This window comes from Mytilus edulis, chromosome 13 (assembly GCF_963676685.1).
Source record: "Mytilus edulis chromosome 13, xbMytEdul2.2, whole genome shotgun sequence".
In the NCBI taxonomy this organism is placed as follows: Eukaryota; Metazoa; Mollusca; class Bivalvia; order Mytilida; family Mytilidae; genus Mytilus; species Mytilus edulis.
In genome coordinates, this window is record NC_092356.1 from 62932687 (window position 1) to 62960682 (window position 27996).

A 27996-nucleotide genomic window follows, 5' to 3' on the forward strand; every position below is an offset into this window, starting at 1 on the left:
AAAAGAACTATACCGGTGTTCAAAAGTCATAAATCGATAAAAAAAAATAAAAATCCAAGTTACAAACTTAAACCGAGGGAAACAAATTAAATATCAGAGGGAAAAAAAGGAACAACAGTACCTCTGAAGTGCAACAAAAACATATGACAACGTACATAGAAACGATTTACTAGTATTTAATACTAACTGCAATAATCATTACTTGGTACAGAACATTTTAAAAAAAGGTGGGTTGAAACTGGTTTTATGTCTAGCCAAACCTCCCGCTTAAAGTGACTATGTAACGTGACAAAAATGCAACACAAACACCCGCAAGAACACTAATTACAGAGCTTGCATAAACAAATTATATATAGGTCGACACACCATGTAAACCGCAGATCAACAACCAACATCTTCTTTTAACAACAGACACCACAAACATTGACGCACTTACTTACGTAACGAACAAGATAACCTCGAACTTATACAATAATTGTCACAAAACCAGTCAAAATAGTTTCTATAAAAATGATGGTATTGAAATGCAATTTTTTTGGAGTACAAACACATAACAAAACAAACATAATCACAACACAAAAAAACCAACACAGCACAAAACAAAACAAAACAAACAATTATTATACACAACAAAACAATGGTACCTTTAAATTCTGATATGAGATGCACTAAATTTTAATGCATTTTTTTTAGGGAGAAAGGTACAGTCTACCAATTACTTGATAAAGGCACAACATACTAGATTAAAAATAGATGTTGGCTTTCCAAATTAATTGATGTGAGCGTTACTGACAAACATCATGAACATAACAAAAGCGCTGTTTCATTAAGATTTTGAGAATGGTGTAGACAATAAAATTCTGTTATACATAAACTGAATCTATTAGAAAGAGTGATGAATAACCAGGAAGAGAGGATTTGGAGTTCCTGACCTCAGCTGACCTCAGATTGTAATCAGATTAAACCTAACGTACCTAGTTTTTAATTTGAATTAAATTTAACGGTCATAAGATAATAATTCCCGTGTCGCCCATCTAATATAGAGATTTTTCTACTCTTTACAAATTGTTGTTTAAGGTTTTATTTTTGACTTTTGTTAGCTAAGTGTCACGCAGTAGATTTTCCCTCTCTATTTGTTTACTGTTCTCGAAAGAAATTACACCGAATTACACACTACTTCATCGCATATATAGAAATCAACTTTCCCATGGAATTAATCTGCGCTATAAGTAAACGCCATTATATTTTATAATATTTGTTTACTTTCAATGAGGCTATCACTTAATTAAAAAGTTAAAGTAAATTATACATTGAAACGGCGTATAGCTATAGCTTAGCTAAATGACACTATCGAATAGTAGAAAAGGCCATTGGGTGCAGATATTATGTAGTAAAGAAATTTTAAATAATTGGAATGTTTGTTGCACCGTGTGGCTCTTTTTTAAACACGTTATGATATTAAATACATTAGAATCAATAGCTATATACCACGGTATGAAACGTATTCGAATTAAATATGGTCATTATCGACGGGTCGTCATGCATGCCGTCCATTGCATCACTGTAAATCTCTCTTTTAAATTTGTTATTCTGCAATTGAAAGATAAGAGACTGACATTTTAACGCTTCCGCTTATTCATGCGTGAAGACGCCAAAGATTTTCAGTCAAATGGTTATTTGAATTTCCCGTAATGTAACGTTTTAATCTGGTTTCCGATTCATTTTCATACTTAGTAAGTCACAGTTGTTTAGAGTTTGATCGCAGCTAGGTGTCTTCTGTGACGTCCGCATGTGATCATCCGTAATTCAATAAATCTGCAGGATTTAAAATATATACTGCATTTCTGTATCTAAAAATTTGTAAATCGGATATAATTTAAAAACAAATTTGTATTAAAATCTGATTAACACGGATAGAAGCATCCCATTTAAAGATAAACGTTTCCATAATTAACTTTATGTCATTTTTCAATTAATCGGACTTTTAGCGTATTTGAATCACTGTGGTTGCAATGTTTTGTTATGTTCTGGATTAACGCAGCTGAGACCTAGATTAAATCTTAAATCCAGATTTAGCTTTCAACTTTATTTTGTGCTTGTGTGAGTTTGTGTTTTACATATTGTTAAAAGCGAAAACGGTTTAAAAGCGTTATTAATAATAATAAAAAGACAAACACAAACCCAGCTGTACGGTCATGGGGGAGATATTTAAAAAACCTACTACAGCAGTACCAAACCAAGGCATAAAGAAGAGAAGAATATTGTTAACTAAACACACAATGGCATATATTTCGGGCATGATGAACAAATCAAAAACAGAGTGACCGTAATGTTTGACACGCAGAATTTCGTAAACAAGCTGGCTAACTTATTTAAAATACGCAACAAAAACCACTCATATAGAAATAAGGAGGCGTGGTATGATTACCAAAGAGACAACTATCCACCAAAGTCCAAATGCAGTGAATGAAATCAAATATAGGCAACCATAGCATACCGGTACGACGAAGAATAAATGGTGGATGTTTACGATGTAAGACTGTACCTATCCGTCTATTCGTATAATATGATTTATAACAGTCCCTTCAGATCCTTACAACAATTTAAAATAAAATATTTCCCCTCATAGAATGACAAATATACTATATACATAGATTTTTTTTGTTCGATGTGAATGGTTCTAATCAGGATCGATATATAACTTTTTAGAATTGATGAACTTTACCAAGGTTCATGCAAAAGACTACTTAGTTCAGTCTAAAGCACGGCATAGAAAAGAAAATGTCAAAGTTAAGACCCGTTTTCAACTTAAATTTTATTTTCTGTTTATATCTCCCTTGTCTTGTAGATACATTCAAAAAATATTTAGCCTTTTAGTTTTTTTAAATAAATGCTAATACGAAATAAATTGGTAATCGACCTTAAAGATAAATCGACTGTAAAAACGAGGAAATATATGGGTCGCCATCTTCAACACATAAATGGTGGAATCTCTGCTCCTCTGGCAGTTGAAGAGGAAATGTTGGTGCATATGTATGAAAGTGGCACTTCCTAAAATAATGAAAGAAATATTAAGGACAGTGGACCCGAGAACCTAGTTATTTTGTAGTTAATTGCTTTAAAACTTATATAAATGAAAATAAAATAAATCCCACTTTCGCTTTCTCAATAATTTAAAAAATTCATAACCTTTATTTTTACTGTGTAATTCCATCCTCATGTTTGCCCTTTGAGGCACAAAACAGGAAGAAATAGATTTGGACGAGGCATACACAAAATGAAACTAATAAATAAACTGCCCCCAGTAGGCACTATATGTGTTTTCCCGGACCAGTACTTGGTCTATAGTAAGTTCCATTTGTCTGACTAAACAGGATTCGTATGGGTAGTAATGCGTGTATAGCTGTATGGAGTCGCTGAGCCTGTCGAAACACGCGTGTGTGATCCTTTTTTGGGCGCATGTGATTCCTGCAGTTGTTTTAACTAGATTTAAACATTGAATAACTACTGTTGCCTCTTTTTCGTGGAAATCATATATTTTTTAAATTTTCTATCAAGTTTATTTTGTTCAAAAACATCTAAAATTATTCTTATCAATAAAATTTATATGACTATGGGATGTATTCGTGTTGCTTATTCTTTAGTTTTCTATGTTGTGTCATGGGTACTATTGTTTGTCTGTTTGTCTTTTTCATTTTGAGCCAGGCCTTGTCAATTTATTTTCGATTTGTGAGTTTGTGAGTATATTTCGTCCCTCTTTTACCTCATATTATTTAAGATAACTTCTGTGACCTAGTCATATATTTAAAATATTAAATCTGATAGGTATATACTTTAACTCTCTTTAAGGAAAATTAAAGTAAATTGTATGTAAATTTCAGTAATAATTTAAAACTATAAAAATACATCATATAACAGTTTAGAGATGACATTTGAATGTTCATTGCAGTGATTTCTCATCTAAAGCTTATTTTTTGGCAAACGTACAAGCACGTTGTATCTGTTGATATGATCCAGCTAAAGCTGACTAAAACACGATATCAGTTGTATCTGACACTTCGAACTGCTAAAGTTAACGTGTTTTTAGCTAAACAAGTGGATCAGGACTTATTTTTTAACCTTCCATAGCACATTCAAAAAGAAACATTCAAAACGAAAAGTCCCTAACCAAAGGGCCAATTAAAAAGCTTAAGCACATCAAACGAATGGATAACAACTGTCATATTCCTGACTTGGTACAGACATTTTCTTATGTAGAAAATGGTGGATTAAACCTGGTTTTAAAGCTAGCTAAACCTTTCATGTGTATGACAGTCGCATACAATTTCATTATATTGAAAACGATGTGTGAACAAACCAAACAGACACAAAAGGTAAAAATGTCACAAATAAAGGGTACAACAGCAACACGAACCCCACCAAAAACTGGGGGTGATATCAAGTGCTTCGGAAAAGGGTACACAGATCCTGCTCCACATGTGGCACCCGTCGTGTTGCTCATGTTATTACAAAGCCGGTAAATAGTCGGTAGGTCACATTAGTGAAAGGGGAACGGGATGTACATTTCGTCCCGAGACGAACCTAGTTAGAACGGTAAGTTATAATCATGCATTATATTCACTGATCATAAAGGCAGAATATCAGATTAAGCATTATTCATGAATGGTTATATTAAAACTATTGTGAAATACTGGAATTTTAAATATCAAACAAGTAGGCGTGATACCAATCAAATAATTTGTAATTTGTGGTTGGTGAGATTTGCCTCCCTATTGCAAGTTCCATATCAAACAATCTTTTAAACAAAATTAAAACTAAATCTCTATAGCTGTTACTGTATTACCTTTGGTTTTAGGTGTTATGATGGTTTATATTTAAGATTTAACTCTTTCTCTCACATGCATTTCTTTTTGTATCCATCTGATGAGTTAATTATTTTTTAACTGATTTGTATACTGTTCGTTCTCATGTTGTATTGTTACACCATTGTCGCGGGTAAGGGGGTTGGGGTCCCTGCTAACATATGAAACCCCGCCACATTCTGTGTGTATGTGCCTGGCACAAATGAAGAGTCTAAATTTAGTGGTTGTGTTGCTGTGCTACATATTTGTTTTCGTTCATTTTTGTGTACATACATTAGTTAGTTTTCTTCTTTGAATTGTTTTACATTTATGATTTCGGCTGACTATGCGGTATGGGCTTTGTAATTGTTGAAGGCCGTACGGTGACCTAAAGTGTGGGTCGTTTGATCTCTTGTGAAGAGTTGTCTCATTGGCAATCATACCACTTTTTTTTTATATGTATGCTGGGGTTTTCTTCCAGTCCATGTAAATGGCCAAATGGTGTTTGTAGTTCTACTACTTTATCAGTAGCATGTTGTTGCGGGTTCGACTCCCGCACGAGGGTTGTACTTTCGACTTAAATGTTAATTGAAATGGATTGTCCATTTTCGTACCGAAGGGCAGTGGTTCTCTCCCGCCATTACGGCTCCCTCTACAATTAAATAACCGAAACAATAAACAATCGAAATAACCAACAATGCTGAAAGTGGCGTTAACCACTAATCAATCACTCTAGTCCGATTGCTCATAGGTCCGATTATAATGGTTCACCCTAATAGACCGACGGCTTGACACATTTTTTTGTTCAGAATACATCGTTTGTCCAATAACTAGGATACACTTGTTATCCTTTGAAATGTCTTATGATTTCAGGAAAGATTTTATGTTCAAGCAGTCGTCTTATGTAGTCAGTCAACCTGTTTATAAAATGAATGAACCTTTATCAACATCAAAATTAATCATGACTAAACTGATTTATAATTGGGTAGTTTGTTGGAACTTCTAACAACTTTTAACTAGATACCAAGTGACGTAAAAGTTAATAACAATAACAAACGACCTTCAACAATGTGCGAAACTCATATAACATAATAACTAAGCTATAAAATTCCACTAAAGGTACACAATTCAAATGAGAAAACGTATAGTCCTTATCTGTGATAGTGTGGTAACAGTGTACAACACAAGAACAAACTTTGAATGGTTTTACACTTGTATTTTTTTGGGCCCTTTATGGCTTGCTGGTACATGTGAGCCTAGGCTCACATATTGAAGACCGTACCATGACCTATAATGGTTTAGTTTTATAAATTTTGATGTGGATAGAGAGTTGTCTCTTTGGCACTCATCCCACATGTTCCTATATTTATATAAGTGTAAGTTTAAGATACATGATTTGTTTAATTAGTTGCCATTGGCTAGCTGGCTGTCAGTAACTGCGAGACTCAGTACACTCAATTCTGTACTTGGTGTCTTTTTGTTGTGTGTATTTGTAAGTACCCTGCAATGTCAACTCAGATTTGTACTTAGTGTCTTTTTGTTGTGTGTATTTGTAAGTACCCTGCAATGCCAACTCTGTATGTTTAGTATTTGTACTGCTGCTTTGTATCGATCTGACGAGTGAAGCCTTTTCCAGCGGATTTTTTTTTTTATGTTGTTCTGTTACACTGTTTAACTACTGTTCCAGGTTACGTGGGGGTTGAGCACGAAGAAAAACATGTTTAACCCCGTAACATTCTTATATATATATATATATATGTGTGCCTGTCCTCAGTCAGGATCCTGTAGTTCAGTCGCTGTAATTGGTTCATGTCTATCATATTTGTTTTATGAAATTGTTTTGTTATATTGTTATAAATAAGGCCGTTAGTTTCCTCTATTGAATTGTTTGATATTTTTTTTCATTGCTGGGCTTTTTACAGCTAAATGTATAGTATAAAACTGACTAAATGATAATAGCAGTCGATCTGCGACTTCGAACTGCTACCATAGACGTGTTCTTAAGCTAAACAAATGGATCAGGACATGCTACACCTTCCATAGCACCTATGATCATCCCCGAATTTTTAGGGGTTCGTGTTGCTCATTCTAGTTTCTCTGTAGTGTTTTGTGGATTTGTTTGCCTTCTCGCCGTGGTTTTATTTTCTATTGCGTCATCAATTCACCTTCAACCTTTGAAATCTGACATCTTCTTAATATCTTCCGCTCTCGCGTTTCTTTGTCAGTAGCTTACAAAAGTGTACATTTCTTTTCCCAAATATTTTATCAACTGTGAGTTTGCCTTCAGGTATCGCAGATCAAATCTATTCGTTCATAGTGTGTTAATTTTTTTTTTTTTTTTATTGAGTAAAGCCTTCCAATTGATATTTTATCGTGTGTTTTTCTATGTTGTGATGTTATATTGTTTCATAAAAAGGGAGAAAGTTTGGTACCATTAAAACGTTTAATCCCGCTGCAAATGTTTGTCCTAAGTCAAGAATCTAATGTACAGTAGTGTCGTTAAGATCGGGTTCTAGTTCGCAATTACAGAATTATATAACCCAAAGCCAATAACAACTAAATAAATAAATAATTTATCTAAAAGGATTTTCAAACTAATAGGCAAAAACAAATTGGAACATCCATGCCTATGGTGAAACCTTATTTGGGTCACATTAACCGAAAACCCTCAAGGCATTTGAACCTTTGAGACGGATGATTCGAAGACACATCTACGTTAACCATAATATCTGTGATTGTAACAAATACACAACGGAATATTTATAAATAAGAAGATGTGGTATGTGGTATGAGTGCCAATAAGACTCTCCATCAAAGTCACATTGCATAAAGAGTCAACAATTATAGGTTAACGTACGACCTTCAACATGAAACCTCGGCTTACACAGAACAGCAAGCTATGAAAGCCCAAAATTGACTAGTGTAAATTAAATAATTCAAACAGGAAAACCAACTGTATTATCCACACAGAAAACCGCGAAACATGGGACAATTATTAACCACAGCAACAAATGGCAACCATGTTCACTGAATACCAGGCTCCTGACTTAGGAGAGGTGCATTGTGGCACCGTTAAAGTCCACAATTCCTCTAAAGTCCACAACACCGCTAAAGTCCACAACAATTGTACGCTAAAGTCCACAACTTCGTTAAAGTCCACAAACTTTCCGCTAAAGTCCACAAAATGACCTCCTCTAAAGTCCACAAGAAAACACCGTTAAAGTCCACAATAACAAGTTCCACTAAAGTCCACAAAAAAGCACCGTTAAAGTCCAAACATTTTTTTTTATTATCAAAAGATCAATTTTCTGTTTCTTACACCTGATATTATAGATTTAATTAAAAGCATGGACTTTTGTTCTTAGAAAGTATATCTTGTCAGCATAAATTATATTTTTGATGAATGGCATAAAGAATATCCTTTAGAATATTGAATTCCATAATTTATGACTAGTTGAATTAGTCTTGTATATTTTGAACTGTATTATTTTAATCCTTATTGTTTAGAATGTATCTTATTGCACAAGCATGAATGCCAAGTGCAAATTCAGACATAAAATGTAATGGTGGATATTTGTTTCGTTGGCAATTATAAAACATCTTTTTTTTATGAATTATAAATTGAAAGCCCATATGTACAGTAACTTTAAAATAACTGTCAATAGAAGATTAAGAAAAAACAACAACACAGTAGATTTCAAATAATTATATACATTTATATAAATGAAAGATTGATAGGCTAGCAAAGACTAGATTAAAGCACAGAATAGATGAATGAACAGAATTATATATATATACATACAATGAGAGTTCAATGATATAGCAATAATACACACAATTTATATCTAAAATGAATTACTGCGAAAGGTCATCAGACATGCAAAAACAGTTCATTTTAGACATAACAGTTCTGTCCTTATTTAACAATATACACATTAGAAAGAAACATGTCAATGATAAATAATCTAAAACGTCATTCTTTGCTTGAATGTCATTCATTATATCATACAGACATCATTTAAGGCACGTGCAATTCCATCTGTAATACTTCCGGTATCCTCCATTTTAAATCTCGCAAACATGCAGTGAGATTTCTGCTCCGGGTTACATACCGGTCTTTCTATTGCCTATGAAATTAAAGGCGATTGACAATCATTCAAAATTCTTTGAATCAATAGCTAGCCGTCATTTTCCCAGAATCGTGCATCAATCCTAAAGCAGCAGAGTGCTCACGTGACTTCATCCTTAAAGCAACGAGACTGTCGTCAACTGCACATCTCTCCATGGATGATGGTACTGTAACATAAATAAACCAACAAATTAAAAACGGTTATATATGCATGGTACTTTACCTCAAGACACATTTGTAAATAAAAATTCATCGAAGAACCCAATACTGCAAAATGAAATATATAATAAGAAAGGAACTAAACGTTTTTATCGATATTAAAGTCATTTAATTAACATTAACTAAAATGAAACAACCGTGTTTGAGAGGACTGTGACCATGAAAAGACAATCTATTGATACGTGGCTATTTGACATTTTTAACAGCTTAGACGCCATAGCTGAAGTTGAGTGTTAGAATTTTTAAACAATTCAATGGTTTTGGTCAGCACATCTACATACACATTATACATGTTTGGACATATAAATAAAAAAAGAAGTTTGGTATCCGTCATCAAGACAGACACTCAACAAATGCAAAACACTTTAAGTGAACGGTTCACTACTTTTCTTTTTTTTTAATTATAACTCGGTCGCAATAAGTTTATTTTACGTCAATATATACAAGAAGAATACAAGTTTACTTGTAGCCCCAACAAGCTTATATATTGTACAAGTTTATATGTTTTATTTTTGGATATCAAAATTTGTAACAAATAAATTTGTAATCCTGCAGTAAGGCAGAAGTGAAAATGAACTCAATGTTATTTGTTTTTCGTTATTTCTTTTGTACATAATTCAGGCTGTTGCATTTCTATAGTTTGAATGGTTTTACATTTGTCATATCAATGCCTTTTAAGGCCGAGTATGTGGTATGGGTTTTGCTCATTGTTGACGGACGTATGGTGACTTATGTCAATTTGTTCTTGTCGAGAGGTGTCTCATTGACATGTCTTCTTATTTAGATATCAATATATGATCTTCTAATGCTTCTCAACTCAGTCAACTGAAATACGAAAAGCGTATATGTTTACCTCCAGCTATGTGAGAATTGTAGTACTTGGACATGTCTGGGTATGGATGAGGATAATGACCGGAAGTCGCTGCATATGGAAGGGAGCTAACTGTTGACGTCACTGGACTGTTCCAACTATTTGTAAATGTTTCTGCATTGCTGTGAGCGGCCATGCTGTTTACCTTAGAACATAATAAAATATTCAAACTGTCCAAAATAATGCAATTCAAAGATGTTTTGTGGTTACTCAAGATAACTTCTTGTAAAACATATATCAACGAAAACACATGAATTCATGCACAGCTTGCAACAAATTATATATAATACCCATAAAAATTGTTTTTTCGTTATAAGCAGATATTGAGTAAAATGTATTTTACATATGTAAAAACAAAAGCTAAATCATTTACATTTATAATCCATTATATAGTATTGACAGTGTATTAATTAGCTTATTTTTCTTTATTTATGATGATAAAGTGCAAATTTGTGATATAAAACTCTTTCTTAAATTTCTTACATTTCATAAAGCGATAAAAAAAAGTGCATAAATATAGTATATATTAAGTATAGTTATTATGGATTATATGAAATATTGAATAATAATAATTTTGTACCTGTGATGTATGAGACAGGTAAGAGTCCATGATGCCAGCATAGGAGGGTTCTCCAGGTTTAAGGGTCTGGCTTAGTGACTGAAGTGATTGAGCAACTGTATTCCTGTGCCATAGACTATCTATACAAATACACACAAATAAAAAAATATAAATATAATAAATGAATACACATGAGAAACTAATTTCTTACTAACTGTCTAAATATTTGAAAAAGAATATAGTTCTTTTATGACATATGGATATGTAGCCTCAGGATAGGGGTGGTGTACATCTTCAACTGTTTCAACTCTACCACAACTTTTAAGTAGGTACGTGACAAGTCAGGCTATGACAACCATGAGTTGTTGGTAGTTGCTTGCCTTTATTTGGTAAAATAGTCGAATGTTTATGAAGGTGTAGTCTGTTGTACTGTCCAATAGTTGTGAAAACTCTTTTACTTTTTTCTGTGTTTTATTTCTGTTACATTCTGCACTTATCCAGCATATACAATTTTCTAGATTCAGTCTTAAAGGTTCATCCTGACACTACTTATACCTATTATAATTGGTTTATTCCTGAATATGCCATGAAATTTTTGCCATTGGGCGTTAAACAAGAACTAACCAATTAATGAATATGTACCAAAAGGTAAAATAGTTACCTTGAGCTGTCGGGATTGGATAGGTTGAGGGGTCATGGAGCATGTAAGAGTGGTTTGGCATTCCACCGGGAACTTGTAGTAAACTGTTCAGGGCTGATATCTGATTGCTGCCAACTTGTTTCCTCCATCTAGCTCTTCTATTGCTGAACCAGACTTGTACACGGGCCTCCGTCAACTTAGTACGTTGGGCTAATTCCTCACGCGTATATATATCCGGATAATGAGTGCGTTCAAAGGCACGTTCCAATTCCTCCAATTGCTCCGCTGTGAAAGTAGTCCTACTACGTCGCTGTTTACGCTTCAGATGTAACCCTGGTTCCGATTCACAGTCAGATAACTCTGTAATAAACCAAAGAATTTTTATGGAACTATTTAATGATTTATATGAATGTAAAAATATGTACCCATTGGAAGTTGTTTACAAACAGAAAATTCTATTACCTTGAAATAGAAACCTTGGGCATTGACAATATATCATTTGTACTTTTTAAAATTAGTACTATTTCTTATATGTCTCATAAAATATTTATGCATTTGACCTTTTAAATACAACAATGCGTTATCCACAAATATTATTAATATGACTAGTCTGTTGTATACACAAATAATGCATTTTTAATGCATTGAAAATATAATTCTTTTGGTGCTTATATTTATTAATGTACTGAAAGTGTTGACAGGACAATAAAGAACATACAAATTTCTGTTTGTTCCAACTCAGAAGTGTTATGTTTTTACTTCGGTTCTTTCAATGTTGAAGCTTTTCATTTTATTTGTCATAATTGTATTATTAATTTGTTTTTAAAAGTCTTCAAATTTGGAAAAATATGGTTTTTTTTTACTTTTCTTTTGTGAAAAGTTTGGCAATTATGTTACATGACTACATGGTGTTGCATTTTCACCGCATATAACTGTATAATGTTGCGGTTGTGTACAATAACTTCTGTCGATCGCGAGTGTGTCAACTTGCAAGCTCTCAATATCACGAAACATAAACAATAATTTTTTATACATAAATAAATAAAGAAATGTTGATCAGAACATGGATATTTTTACAGTTTTCGAAAATTACCAACAATTAGTTTAAGGTATCATTTTTTTAAGTGCTAAGAAAATAATGACACATAAATATAAATAGATTTGATGCGTTAGGAATTTTATTTTCGCAGAATTATCTTATAAACTAATTTAAACCAAACTTCTTTGAGATTCTTTAGATTTAAGGAACAAGCTAACTCGATGAAAAAATACCAAAACCTTTCTTTTAAACTTGACATTAAAAACTTCTACATTATATGTGGACGTCAAATATTGGACTGTTCTATTTAAAAATGATATTTTTGTCAATCGTTTTCCTACTGAACAGCCATCTATAGATTGTATAATTGTTTTATATATAACAACGTGTAGAGAGTTATTATAAATAAGTTAAAGGAAATCATAAGAAAAAACAAATTACATTCAAAAATGTCTTATTTGAATGCGCATGATTGCTTTTGTTTTGTTTTATTTGTTTTATTTGCAGACAGTGTTGCGACAAATATGATATACCGGAGTTTTGTTCTAAAATCTACTGCGTTAATGGCCAAGATTATGAAACAAACAGAATCCATGGTAAAAGGGAATCGATCGACCATACCCTTTTTTTCAAACAGAAGATGAAAATGTTACTTAACTATCATAAAATCGAACATAAACAACCTGTTATCATCCTCTAAAGCATAAATAATTGTCACATCAGTTTGAAATTAATAACTATTACATTTAATCACGATGAAACTGATTACAATAGATGAAACTGATTAGATAGAATATATAATTAACGTGAAGACTCCATTTAATATGCTGTAAATAATTTCAATGTTTTTCTTCATTAGCAAAAGAACACCACCTCTTCTAATTTTTCGGTTAAATAAATTCCATATTTCTTCTTATTAAGAGCTTACTTTTAATAATTCCGTATATTGAAGGAAATCTATATTAAAAGTGATTATTTTCTTGATCTAAAAGCATTTGAAATTGTAATTTGCAGTATCGGGGTCATTTAAGTCTACCCTAAAGAAAATGTTAAGATTAATCGGTTGAAGCGGAAGGATATCTGACGAGTCCCAGCGGGACAGCGTCTATCATAGAAAAATAAAAAGTAGCCGCAGCGTGAAAAAGTTCTTATTTGTATTGAAACACCGAGATTTCCAATTATTCACCACGAAATTGCTACCTTAATGGTGGAATTGACAAACAATCGCTTTATACACTCACCAGTGCTTAGAAACGCCTGAATTCAAGGAAAGAATTAGCCACGCTGAGAGCGAGGCGGTACGTCACCGTCAACAGTAAAACACGAAACGCTCAGATGGTGTTTTTTCTAGTGCATTAGTTTCACATCTTGCATCATATGTTGATATCCGTACAGAATTAATGATATCTAGTACAGCTTATCCTGCTTTGTAACATTGAATAGAAATTATTTTTGAACGGACTTAGGGGGCCAATGTCCCCTGAAATTTGTTCACACGAGGGCCACTTATCAAAATTTTCACCTGTACCCAAAATTCACAGTAAGCAGTGAGATGTGTGTGGTTTTTTTTTAATATTTCAAAACTGATATTCTAGTTAATTTCGTGTGATTAGTGCCAACTGATAGTTCAAAAGTTCGGACAGATTTTGGCAAATTAAGTAATTCAAACTGCAGTTATAAAAATTATACGTTTCATCCAAACCCTTTCTAAGTAAATTGTAGGTAATGCTAAGTATTGCCTTTTATGTATATATCTTGTTATAGAGATGTTATCATCAAGAGTTAAAACTAACGAACTTATGTCAACTAAAAGGATGAAACACAGTGCGTCTTTACTGATTTGACCACAAAAATGTGCAGGACTGCAATCTACATACTTTCTATTGTGAAACAAATAAGAATCCGTTTATCGCATAACAATCTACATGTGACATGCTTTCAGATGAAGAACATTTAAATGCAAATCTTTTGTTTGTTTTGTATAGTTTTTGTAAGTATGTAATATCTATGTACTTTTATGTAGTATTTATTGGTTAGCTGTATAAATATAAATTCCCTTCAAATAAAAATACTTATGAATTAACAGGACAATGTAATATTAAGTATAAAGTATATTATACTCTGATTATACCGTATGATTCATTGATTTCTGTTGTTAAGCGTACAGCGACAAACATTCCATGTACTTGTATATTTTATTTTGAAAGAACGTGCAGCGACAAACATTCCATGTACATGTACATTTTATTTTGAAATAAATATGAAAAAAGAAGACATTTTACGTAAAAAACACTCTTTTTATTTTTATTATTTTTTTAGGGGAAAGAGCTGCAGATGAAAGCTGTTTTAAATAAGTTGATGCATTTATAAAATTATGGGGCATGGTAGTTTTTTTTAGACAAAATATATTCAAAAGTAATAGTGGTGTATATAGTAGAACATGATATCTAGATATCAAATACTATAATGATTAAATAATAACATTAAATTTACATTATTCATTTATCTTTTTTTCGTATTTGGATTAAAATGTTTGAATACTAATAAGTAAATAATATATAAATTATATAAATTCATAAACTATCGAATTGAATGTTTTGCATTATTTGCGCATTTCCACAATTTTTATCAGTAGAGGTGAAAACCTAAATTTTAATTGTAAAAATACAACATATAGTATGTTGTTGGTATTAATTTTCTTATACTTTTACCAGTGAAATTATTTCGTTTAAGGTCAACATTGAATGTGAACGACGTGAAAAGAACAAATTTGGCTTTGTCGAACTTTAAGGTTACAATTCTGTCAACTCAAAACACTATCAACTGGCATAATAAAGTTGTTTTATAAATCTCGTTGTTGACAGCATGCCATGTTTCTGCTTTACAATGAAAGCTCTTTTGTGTTTAAGGTAAAATATTTAATTCTTAATGTTCCCATTTGCACGTATAATAGATCCTATCCACGGGGGAGAGACGGGAATAATATTGGTTATATTTTTTTTGAAAAATAAAATTGAAATGAAATTGAGATGTAGAATTGGTCATTAAGTTATCCGTGACAATTTGATTACAAAGCTGACCCTTGACAGTTCGATTCATTAAATTTCGTCAACCTAATGGGGATTAACGACCCAATTATCATGAGAAACTGACCGATGCTAAATGAAATCATGCCGAGACAAATTTAACCTAAAAAGCATATATGAAAATGAATTACAAACTTCTCCAATGGTAATTTTAAATATCTGAATGACCGAAAACATCGAAACCATTAGAAATTTGAAATGATATCTTGTACTTTTTAGCAAACCTTAATACCAGTATGTCACAAGACAGGCAGTTTTATTTTTCTCGCTTCCGCTGTTTAAAAATGATTATTATTTGTATATTTAAAAAAATATTTTTTTTATATCACTTGTTCTGTTGTTCAATCAAATTTCAAGTTCATTTTTCCCAATGGTCTTTCTTTTCAGTTTTAATATCTTCATACTATAACCACACTGTTTATCTATTATAGATAGAAAGAATTAATTAATTAATTTGACTGCTGAATTTAAGTTTTGAACAGTGAAATGTCATTCAATGAGATCCGATTTAATTTCAAATCTTTTACTTGTTATGTTATTTCCTTCTTAAATCTTAAATAAACTGCAATTATTCAAATAATCGTTAAACCAATATTTTAATTACATTTTAGTTTTGTTGTATCTGAAATTATTTCCGCAATCTTTCTAACTTTAAATGTTATCTCAGATAGTAATCCCCCAATTAACGTGTAAACAAAATTTTATGATACCATCCAAAATGTAAGGTAGAGATGTCGCAAATCGCAATTTTCTATAAATTATCGCATCTAATAAAAGACTTCTAAATGATGACACGAAAGATTCATTTAATTAAGAAAATATCCCAGTTTATTCTATTGTCATAATGTGTTATTAAACTAATTATCTTCTCTATACCTGACGTAATCGAGCAGACCGCCAGCCATTTTACAAGCTATTGGATTTATGATAGTGCGAAGATAAACAACAGCTCGTTAAGGTGGGAGGTTATTGTATCAGCCTCCAGCTTTGTACAATTTCTACAATATGTCTTTAACTCAGCATGGTAGTGTTTCTTAAGTATTGTAATAAGTTTTGTATTTGAAATTAAGATGTTTTATACAAAATTAAAAAGGAAGATTATGTATGTTTCACTTCTTTGATCTTTATCAGAAATTAAAATTGTAGTTTTTGCTGAAGTAATTGCTATTTGAAATCAGTATTGTCACAGAAATCGTTACATGACATTTAAACACATCATTTTTACAAAATTATGTCCAACAAACCAATATATAAATTCAAAAATAAAATTTAAAGAGTGGAATGCACATTATCATATAAACTTATAACCAATTAAATGATATATAGTTGCAATTTTTGTAAATTTCTATTGTAATTAAACAAAAAAAAATGATGTCATAAATCATTAAAATTCCGTTATTTCCCCAAAAAATCTTTCTGTGTTAATATATATTTCTTGAAACTGTACAGTGATGTTGTTTTTCTGTTCACATACGTAATTTACTATAGATCATAAGATGAACATATTGTATAATGAGAAACAAATGAAGAGAATAATTAGATGAATATATGTAGGGTTTCCTTTTAGATCTTCGAGTATTTGGGGAATAAGGGAGTGATCAAAGCTATTCCTCTGATCAGATTTCACAGATTTTCAGACTGATAGTTCTATGGTCAATACTGGCCAAAATTGACCACACATTGGTACGAAGTAATGACCATTTTATCAAAGATCTTCCTGTAATAATTATTTGTTTGAAGATTTCACATCCGTTTAACGTTTAATGGTCTGGGATGGAGGTGTAAGATTTTAACGGTACAATCTGATAATTAATTGATCATTGTCTGGAGAAAACAAAGGCTTAAAACCATAGATGGTCGTTTGTCTTTTGAAATTGCGAAAACCATTGAGTCAGGAAACGAACAGTATTTGAATGCAATAAAACATATCAAATTAATTCAGAAATGACTTAATCATTTAAGTGAAAGGTGGGGATATTTTTATTTTATTTCTGTGAACAGAAGCCTTGAATACTTTACTGATGAAAGATTTTGTTTTGAAAACTAGAATATGAAGAGGAAAAAAATAAAAGCGTTTACAGGAAACTTGCAAAAAAGGATAATTCGTTCCAATAGAAATGGGGAAAATAGAAATGCCCATTCTCAGTTGAAAACTTGTATTTTCAAATGATCAGAAATAAAAGTCATGATATCAAACATAAAAGAACAAGTGCAATACTTCACGCATGAAAATCAGATACAAAACAAAGAACATTTTTTTCTGAATTATGTAATTATAAGAAAGATATTCTGTGTTCTCGCAGTTATGGTGCTGTTTCATTTGTATGCTGAATTTAACTTGTTTGAATTCGTTAGCCATTAGTTAATTGAAAACAATTTATAACAATTCATGTATGAGAAATCAGTTTTCAGCTTCATGGAAAATTGTCATGTATACAGATGGGTAATGACAATTAAACATTTAAGTGTGTTGATTTCCGTGACGTCAATTGGGGAACAATTTTACGGTAACGTCCCATGCCTCGAGTTTTAACAGCTAAATTAAATAAGAAAGGAAGGACCATATTGCTGGCAACATTTGTAGAAAATTGATTAGAATCCAAGCCTGTTTTGACAATTTGCTCCCATCCATAAATTTATACCTTGAAAACTTGTTCAACATTTCAAAATAAAAACACGGTAACTTCCAGGGCGATTTTTCATTTTTTCATTTGGTTTCTTTGGGTTACTTTTTTTTAATTAATTTTGTGTCTAAATATTGGACATTCTTCTTCAAAATATAGATAAATATTATTTTTAATTTTCATGTAAAATATACATATTTATGTTTCGAGGTAAAATATACATATTTATGTTTCGAGGTAAAAAAAAAAAGACACAAAAGGTTTTGATAAACCTCATCTAATTGTTGCATAGGTCTTACATTAAAGATTTGATATAAATGTTCATTTGTTTATATATATGTTGGCTATTTAGTAAATGCGTCTATAAACGTATAATATTTTAAACATCTTGCAGTACCTCAAGTGTGCCTTAGTTAAAAAATAATTATTCTTAGAAATTATATTTTCAAACTGATTTTTTTTTCTTTTTTATTTCTGAAATATGATAACTGAAAATATGACGTTTGCTAACAAGAAAAAGCTGCAATGTAGAAGTCCCGTTGATAATATATCAAACATTTCAAGTAGATATTTTAATTGTTTTTAGTCCACAACACTTAACCCATGGAAGTATTATATACATAGAATTAGTCCAAACACACCATGTATAAAATACAGAATCGGAGACTAAAGTCTTTCGGTACAAAATATTAGAACTCATCACAATTTAGACCAATTTCTTTTTGTCACTTTTTTCATTTTGCTCTAACAATAACGTCCTCCCAGATAACTATAACTTTGTAATAGTTTACACGGGAAAACGACACAAAGCATTTGAAAATGAAAAGTATATTTTTTGGGACCTTATGTTTAACAAATATTTTGTATTTTCCCCAATACATTTTGTTACTTCGTGTGCTTTTTCATAAATACTTTCATATGTAAAAGATTTATAAACAAACAAGTCCAACTGCCGTTAATAAGCAATCTTGTTTCATAATATTAAAAACAAATATAAGCTCCACTAAAATAAATTGGTCGTCTGAGCCAAAGATTGGCATTGAAGCTAAATACGAAAAGTTTTAAGACAAAAGTTAAATTTATGGAGAAATAATATTTCAATCAAAATTCCGTAATTTAATTGAAGAAATGTGGTTATTTTACATCATTCAACACTACTTTTTATGCTGCGAATAAATGTATCTACAATATGAAATATTAAATTCACTTTCTCACGAAAATTGATATAAAATTGTCATCTTAAACTCATTTAATTTTTATCTAAACTCTCATATTTTAGGATTTTTTTTGCAATGAAACAACTTGAAAGAAAATGTCTATTTTTTTACCAAAGAAGATATTGAAAACTCGTTCAATTGGAAGATACGGAAACATATTGGTTGTAAAATGTTGCATTTTAAAATGTTCATTTAACATTCGTCAATAATCAGCATACAAAAACATTTAAAAGAAATAAAATTTAATAGTAAATGTTGAAGTTTTAAAAGTATTTAAATGTCCATTTCTCGATGTCGAGCCGGTTTGACGCACACAGTATATCAGTGTTTCGTTGGAAATTGTTCGGGTCGTTTTGAGCTTTATTTACACGTAAAATCAATCATTATGAATTGTCAGGCAATTAAATTCTCGTTTCTGGCTCCAAAGGACCCATAATAGGTTGTTTTATCTTTGGAGTGTCGAAAATTTATTACGGATACCGTATTGTCGGTTTCAACACCTACTTCGTTTTTATTTTGTTTTCCTAATTGTTAAAAAAGGATTTGATACAGAGTTTCAATTATATTACCCTTAGAATTACATCAAGCTGATCACAATCAAATTTGGTATGTCATAGAAAATGCAAAGTATTATAAAATGACAAGGGTCGTTCTATAATCTCTGATATTATCCCGTACGCATCTTTTTAAGTCGGAAAAATGGCGTGGTTGCTGCAATAGCTTTCCCATTACGAAACGACTGCATAAAAAGATTTTGTCAATGGATCGGAAAATTTATGTTAATCACGGATAAATCGTCGAGGAATTGCGATTGTAAACTGCACGATTTAGTTTTAAGTATTATTAGTAAAACGTCGTTATCGTAAAGTGTTCATAATTGGCAAATGAACGGTTGCTCGGAAGTGTGCATTTCTTGTTACATTACCTCTCTATATCTCCGTAATTACAAATCAAATGCATTGTGGCAATTTCAGAGCTCCCCTATAAGATGACGGGTAACGTAGCGAAAATGAACCGAATTCATCCTGTTCACAACACTCGTATATTCTGGACTGACTAGCTTGATGTACATTGATGGCATCTCATTGTAACAACTTGGCGTTGCAACCTTATTTTTTAGTTAACAAAATATTCTTTGTTGAAGAATGATAACATACTTTGCTTACGTTTGTTTTACAATTAAATGACTTCAATTTGTTTCTTATTTCTTATATATTTATATATTCATTGCAAAGATTGAAATAGTTGAACTTTAGACAATATTCTTAAAATGTAGAGTATTAAATTTAAAATGCGTTGCTCATCAATCAGTTAAGGAGATAATATAGCATATATATCCGACTTTAGTAAATGAATTTAGTTTCAAACAGCATTTTTTATGTTAACACCAGGTTCACCAGTATGAACCCTTAAACGTTAGGATATTAGTTACTTTTCTTATAATGTCTATAATTGTATGTTTAGTGCTATTCAAAAACTTAGTTTTAAGTCAGTCCAGTATATGCTGTTCAGTAGCTTTTCAGACAATTCAGTGTGGTGCTGTTTTTTACTTCTAAAAATGCTTAACCTAAGACTTGACAGATCTTAATTGTCTGAAAATAATCAGGGAAAATTAAGAAATGTAGATATGTCTGAAAAATTGACCAAAAGACAGACTTTATAATGCATTATTGAATCTTTAAAAGAGCTGTTCAAATAAAAATAACCGTTGCAATTCAAAATTAGTTTTCTCATTGTTGAAGTCCATATATACGATGACCTACATAGTATTGCTTATATCAATGACATAGATTATCTCATTGGAAATCATACCACATCCACATATTTCCATATTACTAGAAGAGCTGCATCTTTTTTTAACTAAACAGCGTGCTCTCGAATTAAGATGGTCAGCATAAATCTGCAAGTTCAAAATATATTACCACATAATCATGTTGAACTTTGACTTGAAAGTGGTATATATGATGAAGCTTGCCGATACATGGCGAGATGTGAGTTTCATAAGTATACTGGAGGCTTACTATAGCTACTAATAATCTGTATACAAACAAGCAGTAAAGACCCGAGATATAGTTACCTTGATGAGCCGGTGTTACAAAAGAAAATGACAAAAAAAGAAGGATGGCCACAAAGAGAATAAAATTAACTGGATTCACATTGCTCAGCCGAGCACTGCAGGAGTACGTAGGAACAATTGCAAATTAAATCTGCTTAATAAAATTCATGTAATTTTTTTTTCATTTTTTCATAATATTTGACCAAAAATAAAGATTTTTGAAACGATAGGTTGCATCCTACCATGATTTTAAGGGTATATACGTCGATTACTCACCCGTATCATAAAAGGTTCCCTGTCTAAAGTAATCTACTGGTACTTACCCTCATCAGAACCTTTCTTGTCGTCTCCTCGTAGTATCCCGTCTATACTGTGATTCTGTCGTATTTCCTCTTTTTTCTCCATTTCTTCCTCGTCGCAACTTAAGTCGCCTTCTTCCTCCGAATCAGTTCTGTGAAATTTACTGCGGAGCACTCGACTAATGGAACTAACACTCGGAACCGTTGTTCTGTCACATATATTATCTTTGATCAACCTGTCTCTAATTTCCCAACTAAAAATACCGGGATTCTCTCTCTTGTAATCTTCGATTCTCTTCTCTACTTCCGGTGTGGCCACCCTTGGTTTGCTGCCACCAATGACACCTGGTCTGATGCTGCCGGTCTCTTGATAACGCTGCAGGATTTTACTGACACAGCCATGGGACACTCGGAGTTGTCGACTAATTGTACACGGCCTCACTCCTTGGGACGCTAACTCTACAATTTGTAATCGTATATGATTTGGCAAAGGTCGACCATTGATAAAGACGCCTCCCAACTGATTTACTCTGCCTTGACCTAAACACATATAATAACAACAATAATAATATGAGGTCTTTATGAAATAAAATGAAAAATTAAACTACCTATTTTTGTTAAATTTAAAAAAAAATAATTTAAAACTAAAACTGAATTTTCTATATGCATGCCATTAAAGAAAGGCCGAAACGATAGATAAAATATATACTTGATGCCAGGGCCCAGTTTCACGAAGCTGTCTTAGGACTAAGACATGTCTTAGGATGGTCTTACGGCATATCTTAGTCCTAAGTGGGTTTCACAAAACGGTCCTAAATTAGGACATCTCTTAAAGTTGGTCATAAAGTTAGGACAACGCGAGAGGTGTCTTATGATGGTCTTAGGATTTTATTTATTTATATAAATTACACTCATTTTTTATATTAATTTTGAAAAAAAAATATCTTATTATTATCTAATTATCTATTCTCCTGTTCCTGCTTAAAACATATATACATTGACGGATAATCAAGATTTGTCAACAATGAAAATTCGATGTATTGATATAAAAATTGCACGATTTTATCTCTTAACCTTTTATAACCAGGCCCCAGGCTATCAATGTTACATATATATTAGATTGATTGATTGTTGTTTAATGTCCATTTCCATTCGGGATAGGCGTATTTTGACAAATAGATCTAGTGAAATGTGTTTTGAATTTAATTATTTTTCACAAGTCTCTTGTACACAATTTTCATACGCTATTTAGAATTTAATTGGTTAATTTTCGTACGTTTTTATTATTATTATTATTATTATTATTATTATTATTATTATTATTATTATTATTATTATTATTATTATTATTATTATTATTATTATTATTATTATTAAATATTTAGTAGGCGAGTGGATAAAACTGTCACACGTGAAAAGCTGAACAATCTGTTGGAAAGCACACAAAGTATGTATGCATTTGTGGTAACGTACATTTCCTTAAAACCTTTGATAGTTTACAAATTTCCCTTGTATATGCTAAATATATTGCATGTCGGGATATAGTTTTAATGCCTCAAAGGAGTAATTTGGAGTTAGAGCGAAAATATTCCTTTTTGATGGTTATAATTCGATTTATAAATCAATTTGAATACGTTGCTGTTTTACCAAATGCGTTTATTAACAATCATTTTAATAAAAAATAAATTAATTTCCCTTCAAAATTGATTTAACTATTATTAAATTAAGTATTAGAGTAAATGAAATGACAAAATGACTAAAGCAAAGTTAATCCTCTTATATAAACGAAATGATATAACAAAACGTTCCCGCCTTCTCATCGATTCTGTTTTCATCTTAAAACTTCTGTATCATTTACGGGACGGAGTGGATAATTTCTTCATTTTCCGGGATCAATTTTGTTCCGAGGTCTCTCGCACCCTATAATCCACGTAACAGCTTGATAGAGCTAATTTCTAAATAAGACACAGTATTAATACTAACATAGAACCTTAATTATCCTAGAAAATTACTTATTTATCGAATATTGAATTGTGTGCTCCAAACTACTTGAAAATAAGTCTACGCTGAAGTGGGTTTTCTGTTAAAACATGGCAAATCTCTTTGTTACTTGTTCATTTCAAATACGGCACGTGTAAGCAGCAAATTAATACGGCTAAAAGTCAATTGGAAAAACGTGTTACACGTGTAGAATACAAGTTAATTCGGCCACTGGGAAATTACACACGAGTTTCGGACATCATATTTTTCCGGACAAGAGGTTATTTCTTATTAAAGGAAATTTTATATTCTGCCTTGGTCAGTTAGCTTTTATTCATATCGCTTACAGTCAATTTTGACAGGTTTCAGATACATTGATATGTATTTGAAACATAATTTAGATACATTGATATGTATTTGAAACATAATTTAGATACATTGATATGTATTTGAAACATAATTTAGATACATTGATATGTATTTGAAACATAATTTTCTAGTTTTAAAGTCGTGTTTTTTTTTTTGGTAAAAAAACCCTATCGAATTTTTCTTTTTAATCTGAAACGCATACACACTATATATCTAAACCCGTTGCACCATCAGATTGTGAACAACAAACACCATATAAACACTTTATTTTCACCCTAATCTTTCGATGAAGTTCTTTGGTAGAAGTCAAAATGTTAAAGATACAGAACTAATTTAAAGCGATTGCCTTAAAGTAAATTTGCCATGGTTGTCTGTTTAAAAAGGTATATATATGCACATGACGTGGTACCGCAAAGTAGACAAATGAATAAATATAAAGAATAATAAATGCAGCGCTTATGTAAATCTTAAAATCACAACAATACAATGGAAACAAATGTTTTGCGACTTGATACTTTTGTTCAACTTGCGCAATTTTATTCTCAATGAAACTTACGCTTTAAATTTTCTTTGTTACCACTGAGGAAAAACCTCAAATAAACCAATAAATGCCTTAATTTACATGCGTATTGACCTCCTAACAATATAGAACATGCATACAGGAAACGTTTTATAAATCTTAGTTTTTATTTTCCTTTTACTTTGGTGTAAATCGAGTGACAAATTTATAAGATAAACATGATAAATGCACAAAATCGTCTGAATTTTTTTTTTTTTTTTTTTTAAGTTTTCTCATGCGATTCGCGCGTTTCACTGAGAGTTTCTCTGTAATTTAATATTTTGTACGGCTTATAATGTACAAATCAAGATACAAATATTGTTAAAAAAAATCTCTTTCTTCAGCTTTTTCTTAGCTTTTTAAAAAAAATAATTCAATTCTTTACCATTCGGTATTGTTGCTGTAAGAATTCTATTGCTATTTTTAGTACGATGCCATCATTAACTGATTGCCTATTTATTTATCAAATCGGAGTTTTACGCTCCTCTGTTTATTGCTACTTAACATTCAATTATCAATTATACAAGTTAATTAACAAGTTGTTTTCATCATGGGACATTAAATAACACGAAACAGGAGGAGGCGAGTTTAAATAACAACATTAGACAAAATAAGTTTTTACTTAAATGACACACATATACTTCATTTGGAATCCTATACAATCTGTGCTATGGTATTTATAAAAGGTTTTTTTTTCTTGTAGGTTTTTTTTCTTCTGTATTTTCTATATTGTAAATGTTTAATATACTTATCATTATATTGAATTTGCCAATAATGGAAATAAAAAATATCTATCTATCAAAATGTATCTTTATATTCATTGATATATCCATACAAAGGAATATTGTATTTGTTACATATATGTTTTCATTCATCTAGACGAGGTAATGAATATACTTATTTTGACGATAGTATAGAAATATAACTTAAATCAGACATTAGAAAAACAAAATATTTACTTTTTGAATGATAATTTTTCAGGAAAAATTTCTATGTAAATTTATCAATTTTAATCTATCGTTTTGAAGTTTATATATATAGATAAAAGTGATGCAGTATCAATTGAGAAATTGATTTTTATTATTTAAATTAATATTTCGGAAATAGAAAGTTTGAGATAGTTTAAAGCAAGTCACAACAAGCAACGTATTGTAGTTTAAAAGTATAGAAAGTAAAGCAAATTGTAATTTCGTGTAAGTAATGGATACTTCTATCTACTTTTAGGCACTGCTAAGGAAAGGAAATGCTTCAACCCCAAAATAAAAAATTTCCAGCACGACAAATAAATGTAATTGACCGAATTATATTGTATTTACACTTATACATGATATACAACATATGTCCATTCTTTATATATAATGGAATTATTAACAGAACCGCGACTTTCAGTTTAAGTTCGAATTTGATTCAGTTTTTAAGCTACGCGCTTAATAACTAAATCAAATTAATTTTCTTGTACATTCCTACCTTTTATTAAGGCTTCGGCTTCCATGCGGCAATACTCCATAACGAATGTACTTGTTCACACTCGAAATTTGTAACTAGTGTGACGGTCTTAAAATAAGTTGTGATCATGAATACTTCTTTTAGTTAATGTATGCAAATTTATTCATAGAGTAGTAAGATTGAAACAATTGACACTTGCCTGGTCAGTTTATCATAGAGTATCTATTACAGGGTTATATCAGTTACAATTATTTTATGCTGATCTAATCGGTAATTAGGCTAGACCAATTACACGAAATCGCTGAAGACCAAACTAGAACTTCAAAGACAGATTCAGGTGGACCAAACGTGGTCGAGGGAATTGTTTTATTAAGAGAGTACGAAGTTTGCTCTTGATTAGATTTTAATCGACGGTTTCTCCATAAGGTTTTCATGTACATATCAAAGTTACAAAGTTTCCGAACTGTTTAATCCATATGGTTAAAATAGTAAAGTTCTTCCCCATGTGTTAAAGTTAGGAAAATCAAAGGAATTAGATAAATACCGTTGAACAATATATTTTGATTAATGTAACAAATATAAATCTTTTCTTATTTACCGGCATTTCAGTGGAAAGATGGTTATGAACAAGATTTTGTATACCAATAATGTGATTGCACGCATAAACAGTACTTTTATGATACACATACCTAAAGCCAACCCAAACCTCAAAAGGACTAAATTTATTAAAGTTGTTTTGCAAACAAAATCTTTTAAAATTTCCAAAATTCTTTAAATCTATTTTTTTATTATTATTATAGTCTCACCCCATGCAATGTATTTAAGCAGAAAATATGTTTATATATGTCTCTGATTTTATTATGCTGTTGAATTTTAAAATTCAAACTTAGTGAAATTTTTTGAATCTATAATTGTTTTTTTAATGATAACTTGGAAATATTTGAGTTTTCCTGATGACGGAAAATTTAGAAAAGCGCAAAGCGCTTCGGACTCACGAAATTTATAAAGCGTTATTTTCTTTGCAAAGCATCAAATTAAATATAGCTAAGTATGCCCACCAGAACCTAAACATATACTAGATCATCACGTAAATTAGTCCGTCAGGTTCACAATTACAAGAAAACTAATGTTTAATTTCACAGATAATATACAATATAATTTATTGTTTTACTTTTCAAAGGTTTTGTTTTGATAAGAAATGTTTATTTCCATATAAATCGTATCGTACCTTGACGGGAGACCATACACAAATTAAACAGGGTGTATTTCCGTGTGTAAATCACGTAGATTACAAATTAGCCGTGACGAACCATAAACTTACCAAAGTTACACTAAACAAAGTGCTTTTAGCTGAAATAAGTATAAATACCTTCCATATGTAGACCCGGCATCAATCCTAAAGCAGCTAGATGATACGAAAACATGTTGTTCAGCATCTTATTTGGGTACATTGGTTAAAGAAGTCCACTATTTCAAATATCTTGTCAGCCAATTTAGTCCAAATGAATTGTTACAAATTTATACAAAAGTTTTTCTAACTTTTCAAATAATATTTCCCAATTTCTCCTATTCTGTTCCACGTGCGAAAATGGCAGTTTCAGAAGTTGTAAAATATCAAAATAACGGAATGACTCCTTATAATTATAAATATTTGAGCGTGGAACTAATATTTTATGGCAGTTATGATCATTTCGCCTGATGATAATAAACCATGAAGAAACGGGACAAAGGTTTTTAACATATATATCTGACAATTACGATGTTATTTTTTATTTGAAACTTGTGGTTGGATAAACCCTCATCACGTGGGAGAGATGAAAGTATTTTAATCAATTGGCGCAAAAACTAATTTGTTTCACTTATCAGACTTTGAAAAAGCTTCAGGTAAAGTAAGGACATCAGTGGGCGTGGCAAACAGGTAAATGATATTATCGACCAATTATGATCGTCGTGCTAATATTTACTTTTCAATTTCATCTATAAAGGGGCGGAGACGAAAAAGTGAATTTGCTGTCATACTGGCTTGGCGGGATGGCTTTATGGTTAAAGATCAAATGTTTAA

The 27996-nt window shown here is 31.2% G+C and overlaps 1 protein-coding gene across 1 annotated transcript; it reads right to left on the reverse strand.

Annotated features, from left to right (window-relative positions):
• Positions 1-8536: 8536 nt before the first annotated feature.
• Positions 8537-27795, reverse strand: LOC139499974 (paired box protein Pax-7-like). The gene is made up of 6 exons (XM_071288645.1): positions 27304-27795; positions 21605-22120; positions 11281-11619; positions 10641-10759; positions 10043-10205; positions 8537-9137 (listed from the first exon to the last, which is right to left on the reverse strand). Exons 1-6 carry the CDS (start codon positions 27383-27385, stop codon positions 9013-9015), a joined length of 1344 nt encoding a protein of 447 aa, XP_071144746.1. The 5' UTR covers positions 27386-27795; the 3' UTR covers positions 8537-9012.
• Between the last annotated feature and the right edge of the window lie 201 nt (positions 27796-27996).